Source organism: Rhinatrema bivittatum, chromosome 2 (assembly GCF_901001135.1).
Source record: "Rhinatrema bivittatum chromosome 2, aRhiBiv1.1, whole genome shotgun sequence".
Taxonomy (NCBI): domain Eukaryota; kingdom Metazoa; phylum Chordata; class Amphibia; order Gymnophiona; family Rhinatrematidae; genus Rhinatrema; species Rhinatrema bivittatum.
Genome location: NC_042616.1, coordinates 553,139,785 through 553,157,702, shown reverse-complemented (window position 1 = coordinate 553,157,702; position 17,918 = coordinate 553,139,785). Strand labels below are relative to the sequence as shown.

Genomic DNA, 17,918 nt, shown 5'->3' with positions numbered 1-17,918 from the left:
ATGACATTGCTTGAGGGGGGGCGGAGTTACCAGACTCCTCCACAGTCCCAGTGTCGGTGCAGTGTGGAGGCAGAGGAAAGTGGAGAAACAGAAGGCTCCACCAGGAACTAAAAGCAGCAATGTCAGGTAACGTGCCAGGTGCTTGGCAGCAGCAGGAATTAAGACAAATGAGAAGTGCCCATGTTTTAAGAGGCCCTGCGGACCACTGATGATGTCACTTGAGGGGGTGGAGTTACTCGACTCGTCCACAGCCCCAGCATCGGGGCAACGTTTCACTTCAACCAGGCAGTGCGGATATTCCATATTGCCTGGGCAAAGTTAGCTGTGCAAGTCTGGTCAGAGAAATACCTATCCTAATACTCTCTGGGTATATTCAGCAGAACACTTTCCTGGATAAGTTCTGCTGAAAATCCGGGTAACTTTACTCAGATGATTTCCTCATTTCCTGGCTTAATCAATTTGGGCCTCTGTTATCTAAGATGAGCTGTACAAATCTTTTAGATCATATGTACATGAGGCCAAATAGTGATGGATGTATTGACTTCTTGCTCATAATTTATACTGACAAAATATCCTTTCCTAGTTATTGCTGGTCAATCAGTGACTTTGCAAGTCTATGTATTATAATGAACTGATAATGAGGCTGGCAGAGATAGGCCTAACATTTAATAAGAAAGGGTTTATTTGGGATTGCTAAATTGCTTTGGGCCTCGGTAATTTTTTTTCAAGCTCAGGGCATGATTATTTGTGTCTGTTGAAGCAAATATATTTTCCTGGTCATTTTTGTAAGTATTGTGTGGGAATGAAGAAACATCTGACATTTTTAATTCAGAAAATATTTTATTTCAAAATTTATTCAAAATTTCAATACAAATATTTTTTCTAGAAAAATCATTAATACATGTACATTAATAAAACACTTTTTTAAAAATTCTAGTAGTTATTTGTCTCAATATGCTCTTTTTATTGACATCTTGTCATCAGCTTCCATGTGGTTGTACAGTGTCTGCGACAGCAGGGCATTGCATTCCAAAATTAAGTCCTTTTTAACCTTTATGTTATATTCTGCTTCCATAAATTTTAGTAGGCAAAATGTTTCTTCTAGCTCAAGTCTCCTAGGCTGCATATGTCCAGCTTCAAATAAGAAATCTCAGGAAAACTGTCAATTATTAAGAAGCTGTACTAGATTCTCCAGGCATTTTAAGTGATATGCTTTCATTGTGTTTTCTTCTGGTTCAGAAGCAGCTACGGGAAAAAAAATAAGTTTCAAACACTTTCATCTTTGTCAATTTGTTAAATACTTGGCAGGCATTCAGATATCTGTGCTAGTTTATAAATACAGCATATATAGCATGACAAAATGGTGTGCACATACTCAGAGGGATAATTCACCTCCAAAGACAAGACAAAGACAGATAAAGAACATTTTTTTTCTCCTGCAAACGTCAATCCCAAGCCCTGAACTCAGAGAATAAAGATTGCTGTGCAAAGGCTATATTGCTGGGTATTCATTATCTTTCATCTGAAAACATCACATAGCTATAATGTGGTCCAACTCAAATTCTGATGTAAACAGGCAACATAGAATTGTTATTCATCTTTAATAACCAGCAAATCACAAAAGCACTACTTACAGGATGAACTAAATGATAGATAATACTGTTTTTAAAAAATACCTAAGACTAAAATAAATATCAACCTGGTTGTTTCTTAACTCTATTTCCTCTTTGAGTCTAACTCTAAGATCTTTCACTTTTGAACTAATATATTTTGTAGTATTTTCAAATATTTTTTATTTAAAGTGTACAGTATTTAGAATCTGGTTAGCTGCAACTACTTTGTTACAAGGTGTTGTTGGGGGGGGGGGAGGGGAGGGGAAATAATGCTGCACATAGTAAGACCATACATACTAAAGCCAACACAGGTTTGGAAATAAATAGGCTGCATCTCTATTAACACATAGACTAAACAACAGGCGTACTATCATCGGGCGGGTAGTGTATCTCCTCTGGACCCTGAGGCTCGCCACTACCGAGCAAAGCCCAAACTCGCGAGAGGCGTTTGCTCCTCGTGGGTGCTCCGGTCAGCCCACCACACACAACAAGGCGACAACCCACATCAACGGGACATCTGGTCTATCATCCAACCGGGGCCTCGCGGCCCTGACAGCAGACAGTCCCTAACATCTTGATACAGTGTACCGGTGATACCGTGCACTGCCCCCTTAAACAAACCCTCTTTTATCCTGCTCAGAAACCCCTGCCCCCCCCCCCAAGCTGTGAAAAACAAAATAGCACAACAATAACTTTCTAAGATGGGAGAAATGACTAACTGCAGATAGAGGATAGGGTGGGAATGAAGCATGTCCTCCCAATATGGGGAGCAGGAGCAAAGGGATGGGCAAATCTAACATTACTTAGCTCCCTTCTTGGTGCTGTAGTATTCGCCTCCGGTCTACCCATTTTACTTCAAATGCCCTAAATGGGGATGGTGATGCCTCCCCACATCATCCAAGAACCTCCCCCCCCCCCCCCCCCCCGGGTTGCCTAGAGCCACCCTGGCCCCCACCTCCCCCAGGCATGGGACGTCAGCCTGGGGCGATGTTGGCATGGCAACATAATCACTGCGACAGCGGCACACAAATGGCGTGCGTCACAGCGCTGGGCTGACGTCCCGTGCAGACAAGAAAAAGCCCCGAACCACGCCACCAATGTGGTAGGTGCGCCGGCGACTCCTCTCCCCCCCACTGGCTCTCTGCGTGGTGCCAGGTTACCTGCGGCGTCCGTACACGGGGCTCGGCGTCATTCCATTAGTTTAGTCCGACCACCTGTTATAAAATATTTCCTTCCAAATCCAATACATATTATATTCATACTGTATGCAAATCAGTATGATGCCTGTATGGAGGTCTGACCGGAAGCCTCACAGCAGTGCCCGATCTACTAAAATTCATAATCGTAGGAGTGATTAAACAGGAGACGTTTATGAGAACTACTATTATGTCTTCAGCAATGAGATAAAAGAGATCTTAAGGAAAACATTTTTCAATAGCAAACAATTTATATTTGCGTTTGCTTGCACTTTTACTTTAAAAAAAATGCCTTGTATGCAATAATGGCAAAAACATACATAAATATGAAGTATTAACTTGAAAAGTACAATTTAATAAAATATACACAATATATTATGTTAGCAATACAGATGAGGTACAGCCTAGTTTAAACTCATTGTTAAACTAAGAGTCTGAGGCAAAATCACATTGAAAATATTGCAATTGGGGCCTGGTCACATAGACCCAATCAGCTGCTGGAAAAGGAAAAAAAAAACAAGAATGAAAAGAAGGGACTAAGAAGCATGCGGAAAGCTTCTGAGGAGCAGGGGACAACAGAAAAGATAACCCAGTCATCTATACAGAAATGAATATTGCAAGTTTCCTAACCAATGTTTTTTTTACTTACTCCTCTTGAAATGAACTGAAATGTGCTTGCACTTAATTACATTCCATGAGAAGAATTCAGATCCAAGTGGTTTAGGAATAACTAAACTGTGTGTAAGAAAGTCTAATGTTACCAAATGTCAAGTGTTTGAAAGGATAGTTTGTGGAAAGATTTGCTATTGCTCAGATACAGGTGTCACAGAGTTATGTTTTTTTCTCTGCTGTCATGTTTCAATCACTGATCCCTATTCACCCTTTCTCTGCCAGTGAGGTCTTTGTGTTTATCACAAAACAAGCTTGTTTTGACTTCTACCTCCTCTCCTGGAAGTTGTTCCATGTGTTTACCAGCCTCTTAGTGAACATTTATTTTTCTCACATTACTTTTGAGCCTCTTTTTCTAAACAAACTGTGATGACTTATAGTTTTTCTCGCATTCAGGTTATAACGTTTTTCAACTGTTCCAAAATGTCCTAATGTTCTGATTTGCTACGTTCAATGTGTTCTGATTTGCTAATGTTTTATGTTCCTTGTAATCGCCCCGCGGCGACAGTTCTGTTACACTGTAAACCGGTATGATCTGTATACTTTACAGGAATGTCGATATATAAGAATTCAAAATAAATAAATAAATAAATAAATGACAGATAAGGACAAGCTACTACCTGTTAAAATTCCACGATCAAGTGAGCAAACGTTTTAGCCTGAAGGTCACATTGGTCTTCATGGGGCTATGAAGAACAGGGATAATGCCCCTCCAACAGATATTCATCTTCCCCCGACTCACATTTTAATCCACCATGAAAATATATAAATACCTTCTCAGACACTATGTGCTTCTTGGGCCACAGCTTAACCATTTCTACGATTTCTCACTTAATCTCTGGCTTTCCCTTCACTTTTTTGCAACTAAAGCTCTATATGACGACCTCTTGTCCTTGTGCTTCTTGCTTTACAGAAAATTCTGCTTTGTGCTAACTTATTGAAGCCTGCTAAATATTTAAATGCTTCCATCATTTATTCCTTTTTCCTTAGAGCAGTGGTTCCCAACCTTTTTAATGCTGTGGTACATCCAGCACTGGGTTCAATTTTTCATGGCACACCATCACCTTCCCTCCCTCCATTGCCCCTTTCTGGCATCATTACCTTCCCTTCTTCAACCCCAATCCCCTGGCATCATTATCTTCCTTTCCTTGCCATCAACTCGATCCCATCATTCTTGCTATCCCTGGCATAATAACCTTCCCTGTCTTCCTCCCATCCCCAGCAACACCACTTACCTTCCCTCTACTCCTGTCATCAACACTTTTCCTACTCTCCCACCCCTCACCCCCTGGCTTCACCACCTTCCTTTTCATCCCCTCAACCTCCCAGCCATCACCTTCCCTTCCATCCTTTCCAACCCCAGCAGCACTAATGGAGAAATTACAGTTTACCTGATAAGTTGGTCTTCTTTAGTGTAGACAGATGGACTCAGGACCAGGGGGTTATTCCCCCCAGCAAGCAGATGGAGACGGAGCAAACTGACATCACAGTATGCATACACTTGCAGTGACACCAGCCTGCCAGTATTCTCTTCAAAAGCAACTGTGGAGGGACTAGCAAAAAAACTTGATTAAAAACAGTCAACCATTACTGTACTAAACCAACAAGAAACACTGAACTCAAGCAAGGAACATATTTGTACCCCAATCTAAGGACTGGATGAACACTTAACAGTAATCTCCTGGAACACATAGCCCCCACAGAAGGACCACTTACACAATCATTCGGCAGCCAAGAGCAGGAAGCTGAGTCCATCTGTCTACATTAAGGAAAACAAAATTATCAGGTAAGCAGTAATTTCTCCATTTCCTAGCGGGTAGACAGATGGACTCAGGCCAGTGGGATGTACCAAAGCTACTCCTGAGAAGGGTGGGAGGCTGCCCGCGGTCAGTCAACACCACACGTGCAAAGGCTGTGTCCTCCTGGGCCTGCACATCCAGACGATAAAACCTGGAGAAAGTATGTAAGGAGGACCATGCTGCAGCTCAGCAAATGTAGATGGGAGACAACAATCTAACTTCTGCCCATGGCACTTCCTGAGCCCTAGTGGAATGAGCCGTAACCAGAGTAGGCCAATGGCTTTCCAGCATCCACGTATATAGCCATGACTACCTCCTTAATCCAGCAAGCTCCAGTAGCCCACAAAGCTGGTTTGCCCTGCTTCCTTCCACCATGAAGGACAAAAAGATGATCCGTCTTTCGGAAAGGTTCAGAAACCGCCAGATACCACACGACAAGTCTCTTGACATCCAAGGGACGTAGGAGGAGATACTCTTCCACGTCCCTGACCTTATCCAGGGACAGCAAGGAAATTGACTGATTCAAATAAAATTCCGATACCACTTTGGGCAAGAAGGATGGAACAGTACTCAGCTGTAATGCCCCGGGAGACACCAAAAGGAAAGGCCTGCATCTTGGAAACTCGACATGCAGAACAGATAGCCACCAGGAAAGGCTACACAGTGGTCAGAACATAGGGTCCACCAAGAAGTCCAACACCAAATTAAGACTCCACAAAAGGATTGGGAACCTCAAGGGAGGCCGAAGATGTGTCACTCGCTTCAAAAAATGGGCCACATCAGGATGAGACGATAAGGAATCACCATTCAACAGGCCCCGGAAATAGGCAAGAGCTGCAACCTGTACCTTCAAGAAATTAAGGGCCAATTCTTTGTTTAATCTATCTTGCAAAAAATCCAGAATGAGCGGGATCTTGACGAATGAGGAAGAACACCTCGATTCTCACACCAGGCCTCAAACATTCTTGAATCCCACAGAACTTCCGAGTACGGAGCAAGGTAGCAATCATTGCATAAGAATATCCCCACTTCAACAAGTGAGCCCTCTCATGGGCCAAACCGCAAGACAAAACAGAGTCGGATCTTCTTGAAGGACAGGTCCCTGCTGTAACAGATTCTTGTTTGGCAGAAGATGAAGGGGGTCTCCCATCAGTAGTCTTCGCAGATCTGCATACCACGGTCATCGAGGCCAATCTGGTGCCACCAGGAGTACCATCACCTTGTGGTCTTTGATCCTGCATCCATCCTGCCCAACAAGGGCCAAGGAGGAAAGGCATAAAACAAGGTGTCTTCTGGCCAGACCTGTATGAGAGCATCTATGTCCAGGGACCACGGATGCGACTCAAGAATCGCATTGTGAGAAGTTGTCAGCAGGTCTAAGAATGGAAGGCCCCAGCGATCAACTATCAACTGAAACGCCTCGTCCAATGATATCCATTCTCCTGGGCCCAGATTCTCCCTACTGAGAAAGTATGCTCTTATGTTGTCTTTACCTGCAATGTGAGAGGCTGAAAACATCTGTAGATGTCCTTCTGCCAATTCCATAAGTTGGTCTATTTCCTGCAACACTTGCTGGCTCTTGGTTCTTCCCTGTCGATTGATGTAGGCTACATTCGTTGCATTGTCGGACACCACTCAGACCGCTTGACCCTGCAGTCTATGGCTGAACTGCAAGCATGCCAACCGGACCATCCAGACAATTGATGTTCTAGAGGGACTCTTTGGCCCTTGGGTCGTCAGCTCCTGACAGGGAGCTCCCCAACCACAGAGACTTGCATCTGTTGTCAGTATCAACCAGGTCTGAGAGGTCAAGGAAACATCCTTTCTCAGATGAGCCTCCTGCAACCACCACTGGAGGCAAGAGCATATTTCCATTGGCAAGTGGAGCCGAACCAAATAGTCCTGAGACTGCGGGATCCAATGAGACAGCAGTGAGCGCTGAAGAGGACATATGCGGTGAAGGCACAACTTCCAGGGTTGCCGCCATCAAACCGAGCACCTGTAAATAGGACCACACTGTCGGGCATATCGTGCTCACCAACTGACACACTTGTGACATCAATTTCTGAATCCGAACTTCTGGCAGGAAAACCTTGTCCTTCCTCATGTCGAACTGAACACCCAGATAGTCTAATGACTGAAGTGTCTGAAGACTGCTTTTGGCCAGGTTCACCACCCAACCAAGCTTCTGCAGCAAGATCACCTTGCGGGTCACCAGGCGGCTCTCTTCCTGAGACTTAGCTTGAATCAGCCAGTCGTCCAAATACGGGGGTACCATGATCCCATCTCTTCTCAACACCGCCACTACTAGCACCATGGCCTCGGAAAATGTTCTGGGAGTGGTGGCTAGACCGAAACTGATAATGGCGCCCCAGCACCGCAAAACATAGAAAACGTTGGTGCACCAAATGGATGGGAATATGAAGATAAGTCTCGGACAGATCCAGGAAGGTCAGAAATTCCCCCGACTGCATGGCCATTATCACTGAGAGTAAAGTTTCCATGCGAAAATTAGCCACTCTCAAATGACGATTGACACTTTTGAGATCCAGGATGGGATGAAAGGAGCTCTCCTTCTTGGGCACAACAAAATAAATAGAATATCGCCCCATACATTCTTGAGAAATAGGCACTAGAATCACAGCCTTCAACCGGAGGAGCCTTAGAAGCGCAGATTCCACCGTCTGCTTCTTCTGTGGGGATTGGCAAGGAAACACCATGAACATGACCCGAGGAATACTGAAAAAGTCCAGTGCATACCTTTCTCGTATCATCTCCGGGACCCACTGAACCGATGTGATCTCAACCCACCTCTGATAAAAGAGAGAGAGAGGCGCCCGGCGTCCGCCCCCCCCCCCCCCCACCTTCAATGGGAAGCTTAGGAAGATCTTCCCCCTGAGCCCGTGCCTCTCTTGGGCTGTCTGGGACAAAAGGACTGAGACCTACTGAAAGGCTGAACCCTCTGAAAGGTGGACCCTCTGTAGGGATGAAAACACTTGGAACCCCAGAGACAACCCTTCATACCAGAGGGGCGCTGCGACTGCTTCTTATCCTCCAGCAACCAAGGGATCGGAGATTCTCCCCAATTACTGGCCATTTTCTACAACTCTCTTCCAAACAAGAGCGTGCCTTTAAAGGCCATTTTAGTAAGATTAATCTTAAAGGTGACGTCAGCTGATCAATGTCGCAACCATAGCTGATGCATGGCCACTACCACCGAAGCCACTCCTCTGGCTGAGGTACGGACCAAATCGCAGCCTGCATCATCTAAAAAGGTGGCAGCTGGTTCCATAACCACTCTGGAATTCACTCCAGAATCATCAACTTCCTGAGAGAGAAGCAGACAAGATCATGCCACTAGGGCACAACAAGAAGCTATCTGTAAAGTCATCGCCACTGCTTTAAAGGCTTGCTTAAGGATAACCTCAATCCGCCTATCATGCTCACCCTTCAGGGCTGCTCCTTCCTCCACAGGGATAGTCATCTGCTTAGAGACGGCACAAGCCAGCGCATCCACTTTGTGAAAACGTAAATGCTCCTTCACCGCTGGATCCAAGACCCCCTTTGAAACTAGCCTCTGGGGTTCAAGATCAATCAATTCCTGCATGGTGACCATCACAGGGAAAAAACAAGAGGCTTTACGCAAGGAAACCAAAATGGGATTCTTTTTCTGTTCAGACATGGAATCTGCACCAGGAACAACCAACATCTTCAAGGTCTGGGAAATCAAAGCCGGCAGTTCATCTCCATGAAAGAACTGCAACATGGTCTGATACAGTTCCAATACTGGAGGAATTTCTCCACCTTCCAAGGAATCAGGATCTGCCTCATCATCAATGCCATCCGGGTTCCTGTCAGGATTACCCATGGTGAACAGAGGCATGCTCCGGCGCCTAAACATAGGACTGGATGAGGAAGGGGCCATGGGCTGAGGGTCCGACCTGACAGGAGTGGACGAAGCTGAAGACTGCGCCTGAGGAAAGAATTGCAAACCTTGAAAAATCTCCACCCAAGAAAAAGCAGCTGGATCTAGGCAAAACCCAGAAGGGACTGGAGTGGGGCCCACTGAACTGCCATCCCCTGTGGAGGAACCAGTGAAGAAATTTCCAAGATCCGGCGTACCTCCAGACAGATCCTTAACCAGACCATCATCAGGCTGGGAGGATCCAGGCTTAGCGAAATCACTCTCCCTGAACTTCTAAACAGCACTGACACACGTTAGAGGACATATCAGGCTGAGACGCCTGAATATGACAGGCAACACAGAGAGAAAGGCGCTTAGGTTTATTGCTCACTATTGCCATCAGTGCACAGGCGACGGAGAATGTGCATCCAGCCGGCTCGCACTGAAAAAATTTCAAGTACACAAAAACTAGGTGCCCCAAAAGTAAGTGTCACAAAAAACACACGCAAAATCTGTGCATCAAGGCCTGGGCGCATTACCAGCACTTAGAAATTTGTGCTCGCATAGGGCGTGCCTAAAACTGAGCGCACAAGTGCACAGAGCCAACGCACTGCACACCGGCATCCTGTAAGGGCAGTAAGGCACGCACAGAAGCACGCAAAAATGCCGCTGTGGCCTACCACGCAGTGCGCAGACAAAAAGCCTAACTTTGGGGCCTAGCCTACCGGAGCCGCTCAACCTGCCAGGCTGCCCAGGACCCCTAACTCCCACGGGAGTGGGAACGAACATCGAAACGGCACACTGAGCACAGAGAATGGAGGAAGTCCTCTATACTGTCTCTGTCTTCCAAACTTTTTTTTTAAACTTACCCGAGATCAGCTCAGACTGGCTGAGGACAGAGACGGTCTCCGGCTGCAGGGCAGAGGGCATTGGCTGTCACCGCCTGCATCCGCTACCTTTAAGCTGTACAATCAACTAAGTCCACGCCAGGAAACCCAGCTACCGGACCAAGGCACACATCTCAACTGGGGGAGGGAACATTTGGTGTCATGCAGGAGAGAGCAGGGCTTTTCTTTTTCTATATTATATTCGCCTTCCAAATTCTGAAGCAATCCCCATAGGGAGATGCATATCCACCATCTGCTGGAGACAGAGAATACTGGCAGGCTGGTGTCACTTTAGGAGTATATATACTGTGATGTCACCTTGCTCCATCTCCATCTGCTGGCAGGGGAGCATAACCCACTGGTCCAGAGTCCATCTGTCTACACCAGTGGTTCTCAATCCTGTCTTGGGGACCCCCCAGCCAGTCAGGTTTTCAGGATAACCACAATGAATATGCATGAGAGAAAATTTGCATACACCACCTCCATAATATGCAAATTTTTTCTCATGCATATTCATTGTGGATATCCTGAAAACCTGACTGGCTGGGGGTGGGGGTCCCCACGACAGGGTTGGGAACCACTGATCTACACGCTAGGAAATATCCTTTCCTTCCCCTCTTCCCCATGGCATCACTACTATCTCTTCCTTCCCTTCCCCTATCCTTTCCATTGCCCCCTGGCATCACCACCTTCCCTTCCCTCTCCCAGGCAGAACTACTTCCCTTCTTTTCCCCCTGGCATCACCATCCCTTCCCCCTCCTCTTCTAACCTGGCATCATCTTCTCTGCCCCACTGGAGATCATCTCCAGCAGGTAAACAGAACTTCTTACCTGCTGCTGCCTCATCTGCCAGCTTTCTGCTGAAGCTGGAACTGTATGAGAAGCATAGTCATATGAGACCTACTGACCCTGCACAGTGAGAAGCCAGAAAAAGAGGAAGAGATAGCAACAGGTAAAGAATGCTGCTCATTGGCTTCTTAAGTTGGCAGGGTGTCATTTTACAGGAGGTGTGTGTGTGTGTGTGTGTGGGGGGGGGGGGGGGGGGCAGTGGAAATAGAAAGGAAGTCTTTACTTCTGGCAGCAGGAGCTGTGACCCACTGCCATTTCCTCCACACACCGGTTGGGAACCTTTGCCTTATAGAATACATCCCTAGTTCCTCAAGTCTCACCATGTATGGTTTATATTGCAGGACATGCACCATTTTGGTGGCCCTTCCTCCACCTTCTCCATATTCCTTTACTATATCTTTCCAATTGCTTTGTGACACAGATTGTCTATTTGGGGAGTCATCAGAGATAATGACCCCAGGTGATCATTCTTCCCATTTTGTAAAATAATCTTTCTGTCCTGTTGATATGAAAATCTGCAACACAGTAGACATATCATCTGCAAAAAGACATTCTTTCAGTTCTAATTTGTTTTGCAAATAGCCTAGTGCTCATTCACAAAACTTCCAGAATGTAACTTGGGCTCTACAGCTCTTTTCTGTAGCTCTACAAGCATCAATCCATAAATTATATTTTCTGAAACAACACTCAATTTACTTTTACAATGAGGGTGTTAAGTATGGATACCAATACTTTTGATGCAAAGACTGTTTATCTACAGCAATCTTGGAATGGAGTATTATTATTGAAAAGTGTAATCATGCCATGACGTCACTTCAGTTGAAGGTGGTATATAGGTAAGAACATCTGAAGCTGTGATTTCTCATCCATTTCCAATATACTCATTTTTAGATGTTTCAGAAAATAGAGGTGGTACTAAGAAACCTTTTTGTTCAGATATTATTGACACAAAGAAGAGAGATGAGGGTTATAGGCTGAGTCATAGTTACCTGTGACTCACCATAGTTCTGCAATGGAAAGTGCATCACAATATGACTTCCCAGAAGCTATACTTCCTGAAACTTGACTAAATTGTGTTTCAAGAACACAGTACAATTATTTCCCCATCTAAGTATTTTTTAACCCATACCCCTGTGTACTGGAGTAGGCACTAGATACTTACTCCAGGTCAGGAAAGAAGATGGATACAACAGCTTTGGGAAGGAAAATTCTATTATTTTTAAAATCCTAATTTTGTCTGGTTGAGACTGTATGTTAGTATATTGTTAAATTATGAATTTTATGTTTACAAGGTTGAAATCCCCAGTTAGCAGTGGTTTGCAGACCATCTAGAGACAGATGCAGTCTGAATTTTTCTTTTTTCTGTAAAGAAAGTATCTGCACACTAAAGCATTTTGTTGCAATGACACTATGAAAAAAAAAAGAAGATTTCAGGAATGGGCAAGTTTTTCTCCTCTACAAATCATGCTTACTGATATCCCCTTTGAACTAAGAATAAGTGCTGAAAAGTGCTAGAATTCCACATCTTAATTTCAGTTCAAGGTGGCTTTTGGACAGGAACTGGGTGAGAAAAATTATGTTCTACCCATTGCTGAAATACTTACTTTTTACATTTTCAGAAAACGTTGGTGGTGACAGAGTACCTTACTATTCAGACATGATATTCACATGAAAAAGGGAATGTGTCATGACTGTAAACCACTGTTTCTGCTACAGAAATAGTGTTTGAATAAGGCACCCTACTACAAATATATTTCTTGAAAACAGACAAAATGAAGGTTTCAGAAATGTGTGGTAGACTTTCCCTCTGCAAACTGATTTTACCATAGATCCTGTGAGCTAGAACTGCTATCATGGTGGTTGAAAGTTACTGCTACTGACCTTGCTGCTCAGCTAAACCTCTGGAATTTCACATTTAAATCATTTTAATTTTGCCAAATATCATTTCCTTTCTATTGCTGATAGTTCTGCCTAATTTGTGTTGTTTTCAGTTTTTGAAAAAAATTTTTTTTTGAACTTAAGAATCTTGCTAGCCAAATTATTTAACTCTGTCAAAGTAGAGCTTGCCTTTTTCTTGCAGATATTTTTCTTAAATTGTGCTATTGGGTTTTGTTGAAGTCACTTTGTTCTTCTGTTTAGAACAGTGGTTCTCAACCTTTTTTCAGTCAGGACACACCTCACAGATGGTTCTCACATGCGTGACACACTGAACATGTGACGTTAACCAGGCTAAATGTAAACAAACACTCTGCATTCCACAGGAACCCCTCAACAATGGGTGCAGAGCAGAACTAGGACATTCCCCGTTCAATTTACCATACAAAAAATATTTCTGATGACATCTCAATAACAGCAACATAAACACTCTCTCCTACCAGGTGCAATAGCCCTCCTTATGAAAAAACAGTAATTTACCACCAATGATTGTTCTATTGAGAAAACACAACAAATAATATTGATACAAATGCCTACATTCTAGTAAAATACTTCACCTCGGTCACACACATAGAATTAACCTTCACCAAGTACAGAAAGACCACAAATTAAAAATATGGAAACAGAAACTGGAATGGAAACCCAAAAAAGCCACTCTGCATTCTTTGCAAAACAAAAATATAGCATCTATCAGACTTCCAGGATCTGAAATAATGTACACAAACTAGTGTGCACAAAGTTACACCTGCATTATGGAACTCAAAGCGTAACAACCCTACCTATGAAAAGGCAGCACTGCAAAATGTACACCAGGCCCTAAACACCAATACACCTCCTATTAGGAAAACAGAACAAGCCAAGATGCTATAGATCCATAACAAGAAACTACACGTTCGCAGAACATCCTCAGCTGGGTCACACATGCAGAACACAGACAGACCCTCAACAAATACAGAATAAAATGACCATAAAGCTAATGTTTTTGTTTTTGCGTTGTTGAACATACAGAGTTTGGCTTCTTGCTGTTTCCAGTTCAGTTTTTGTCTCCACATTTCTATTTATACATTCCCCGAGAAATATAAAATAATTCTAAAAGTAGAATATAATAAATGTTTAAAAACAACTGATAAATGGAACATCCAATCATTAAAAATTATTAAAAATTCTCCAAACACCAATAAACTATTTCTAACAGCAGACACATCACATAATACCTAATAATTAAAATGGCAGTCGATCAAGAAAGATAAACTTAAAAAGTCACCTTTACTTACCCTCTCCAGTAACTCTCATACTCCTTTCCATTGTAGGCCAATAGCACATAGCAGAAGCAGCAAGGGCTGCTGAAGCTCTGTCCTCACGTTCTTCTTCCTTAGGGCCCATGACTAGTCTATCTCACACACACACGTCACCTGCCTGACCAATCTCCCTTTCTCTCTCTCGCTCACAGACACACACACACACACAACAGTCACCTGCCTGACCAATCTCTCTTTCTCTCTCACACACATACACACACACACACCAGTCACCCTGCCTAACCAATCTCTCACACACACACACACACACACCAGTCACCTGCCTGACCAATCTCTCTCTCTCTCACACACACACACCAGTCACCTGCCTGACCAATCTCTCTTTCTCTTACACACAGACACCAGTCACCTGCCTGACCAATCTCTCTTTCTCTTACACCAGTCACCTGCCTGACCAATCTCTCTTTCTCTCACACACACACACCAGTCACCTGCCTGACCAATCTCTCTCTCTCACACACACACACGTCACCTGCCTGACCAATCTCCCTTTCTCTCTCTCTCACACACACAGAGTCACCTGCCTGACCAATCTCCCTTTCTCTCTCTCTCTCTCTCACACACACACACACACACAGTCACCTGCCTGACCAAACTCTCTTTCTCTCTCTCTCACACACACACACACCTGTCACCTGCCTGACCAATCTCTCTTTCTCTTACACACAGACACCAGTCACCTGCCTGACCAATCTCTCTTTCTCTTACACCAGTCACCTGCCTGACCAATCTCTCTTTCTCTCACACACACACACCAGTCACCTGCCAGACCAATCTCTCTTTCTCTCTCTCTCACACACACACACGTCACCTGCCTGACCAATCTCCCTTTCTCTCTCTCTCTCTCACACACACACAGTCACCTGCCTGACCAAACTCTCTTTCTCTCTCTCTCTCTCACACACACACACACACACACACACACCAGTCACCTGCCTGACCAATCTCCCTTTCTCTCTCTCTCACACACACACACACACCAGTCACCTGCCTGACCAATCTCTCTCTCTCTCTCTCACACACACACACACACCAGTCACCTGCTTGACCAATCTCTCTCTCTCTCACACACACGTCACCTGCCTGACCAATCTCTCTTTCTCTCACACACACACTCCAATCACCTATCTGACCAATCTCTCTTTCTCTCTCTCACACACACCAGACACCTGCCTGACCAATCTCTCACTCACACACACACACCAGTCACCTGCCTGACCAATCTCTCTCTCTCTCTCACACACACACACACACACACACCAGTCACCTGCCTGACCAATCTCTCTCTCACACACACCAGACACCTGCCTGACCAATCTCTCTCTCACACACACACACCAGTCACCTGCCTGACCAATCTCTCTCTCACACAGACACACCAGTCACCTGCCTGACCAATCTCTCTCTCACACACACGACACCTGCCTGACCAATCTCTCACATACACACACACACTAGTCACCTGCCCGACCAATCTCTCTCTCTCTCACACACACACACCAGTCACCTGCCTGACCAATCTCTCTCTCACACACTCACACCAGTCACCTGCCTGACCAATCTCTCTCACACACATGACACCTGCCTGACCAATCTCTCACATACACACACACACACGTCACCTGCCTGACCAATCTCTCTCTCACACACTCACACCAGTCACCTGCCTGACCAATCTCTCTCTCACACACACACAAGACACCTGCCTGACCAATCTCTCACATACACTAGTCACCTGCCTGACCAATCTCTCTCTCACACACTCACACCAGTCACCTGCCTGACCAATCTCTCTCTCACATACTCACACCAGTCACCTGCCTGACCAATCTCTCTCACACACACGACACCTGCCTGACCAATCTCTCTCACACACAAGTCACCTGCCTGACCAATCTCTCTCTCACACACTCACACCAGTCACCTGCCTGACCAATCTCTCTCTCTCACATACCAGTCACCTGCCTGACCAATCTCTCTCTCACACACACACCAGTCACCTGCCTTGCCAATCTCTCTCTCACACACACACACCTGCCTGACCAATCTCTCACATACACACTCACACTAGTCACCTGCCTGACCAATCTCTCTCTCTCTCTCTCTCACACACACACACACCAGTCACTTGCCTGACCAATCTCTCCTACTCTCTCACTCACACACACCAGTCACTTGCCTGACCAATCTCTCTCTCTCACACACACACACACACACACACACACACACACACGTCACTTGCCTGACCAATCTCTTTCTCTCACACACACCAGTGACTTTCCTGAGCAGTCTCTTGCTCTCACACATTTCTCTTACTTACACACACATTCTCTCATACACTTACACACATGCTGACTCATTCTCTGTCTCACTCACCCCCACCCACAGCACACATAGCAGCTACAGCACAAGGTAGCCCATATGCTATTAAAAGCAGAGTCCTGACAGGCTGGAAACTGCAGCAGGAGCGACCTTCCCAGCCCCACAGCGCTAAGCAAGCAGTACTCAGCTGTTTGCTCTGTGCCGCGATCGATCGCAGCACAAGCAATCAGCTGAGATTGTAATTGTATTCTTTTCTCCCCACCCCAGACTTTTTTTTTTGCAGTTTATTATAATTTTATATTTTCTTGCAGGTGTCGCATTGGCGAGAGAAGGGGAGGTTGGAGCCGTGGGGGGGGGGGGGGGGCAGTAGCATGCAGGCATGGCCTTTTCTTCTTCCCACGTGCCCGGTAGACATCACTTCCTCTTCCGGGCCACAGGGGCGGGAAGAAGAAAAGGTCACATTCCTGTTGCTGGCTTCCACAAAACACTGCTGCCATTCCCCTCGGGGCTTGAATGTGCTGATAGCCCAGGCACAAATGGCAGCAGGTAGCAGTGTTCGTCTCACTGAGGTGGGGGGGGGGGGGGAGAGCATTGGGTGCGCGACATACCGGTTGAGAACCACTGGTTTAGAACATAAGAATCTTTTGCAAATCTTATTTTTAAAGGAGAAGAAAGAAAAAAAAAAAAGGTTTGTACCTATAGGAGTGTCTGGGATGGGAGATTTAACTCCTGCACGGCAAGGAGTGACTTACTAGGGAACTATATAGCATCTTTTTAAAAGGGAATACTGGACACATGGTGCTTAAGAGCTACTGCTACTGTCCTTGCCTCTCAGCTAAGCCTCTGGAATGTAATATTTAAATAACTAACTTTGCCAAATATTGTTTCATTCTACTGCTAATAGTTCTGCCTAATTTGTGTTTCTTTGGGTTTTTGAAAAACATTTTTCCTTTCTGTTTTATATCCTAAGCAAGAAATTGAGATAATACAGCATAAGACATTTAAACTAGAGAATGCAAGGTGCAGAAGGTGGCCAATGAAAGTGGAATGGTACCTCCAAGCAGAACTGGAAGTGAGAGAAAATAAAAATATCAATCAACTCAATATTCCATAGATAAGGAGTAAAAAAGATGATCACCAAAATTAATAAACCAAGGGAGAAAAGTTGGAAACCTAGTATCACAAATGCTGATAGTCTGGGCAAGTCTTGGACATTGTCGCTATTACAGAGATATGGTTCAATGAATCTCATGATTGGATTACTGCCATCCTAGCCTAAAACTTAAGGAAGGACACAGAGAATAGATACAGGGGAAGAGTAGCTCTTTATGTCAAAAACAATATCTAAGGGAAGTGGAATGCGGAAGAAGCAATATGGGTTGCCCAAAAAAAACAAATATATATATGGTGGGGCTTCCATTTATAC

At 44.8% G+C, this 17,918-nt stretch overlaps 1 protein-coding gene across 3 annotated transcripts in view; it reads right to left on the bottom strand.

Annotated features, from left to right (window-relative positions):
* Positions 1-827: 827 nt before the first annotated feature.
* The window catches only part of RTTN (rotatin), a 685,521-nt gene continuing 668,430 nt past the window's right edge, over positions 828-17,918 (bottom strand). For all 3 annotated transcript variants that reach the window (XM_029590899.1, XM_029590897.1, XM_029590898.1), the window contains one exon: positions 828-1,245. In XM_029590899.1, the coding sequence (XP_029446759.1) occupies positions 1,163-1,245 (83 nt within the window). In that variant the 3' untranslated portion in view covers positions 828-1,162. The remainder of the gene's footprint in view (positions 1,246-17,918) is intronic.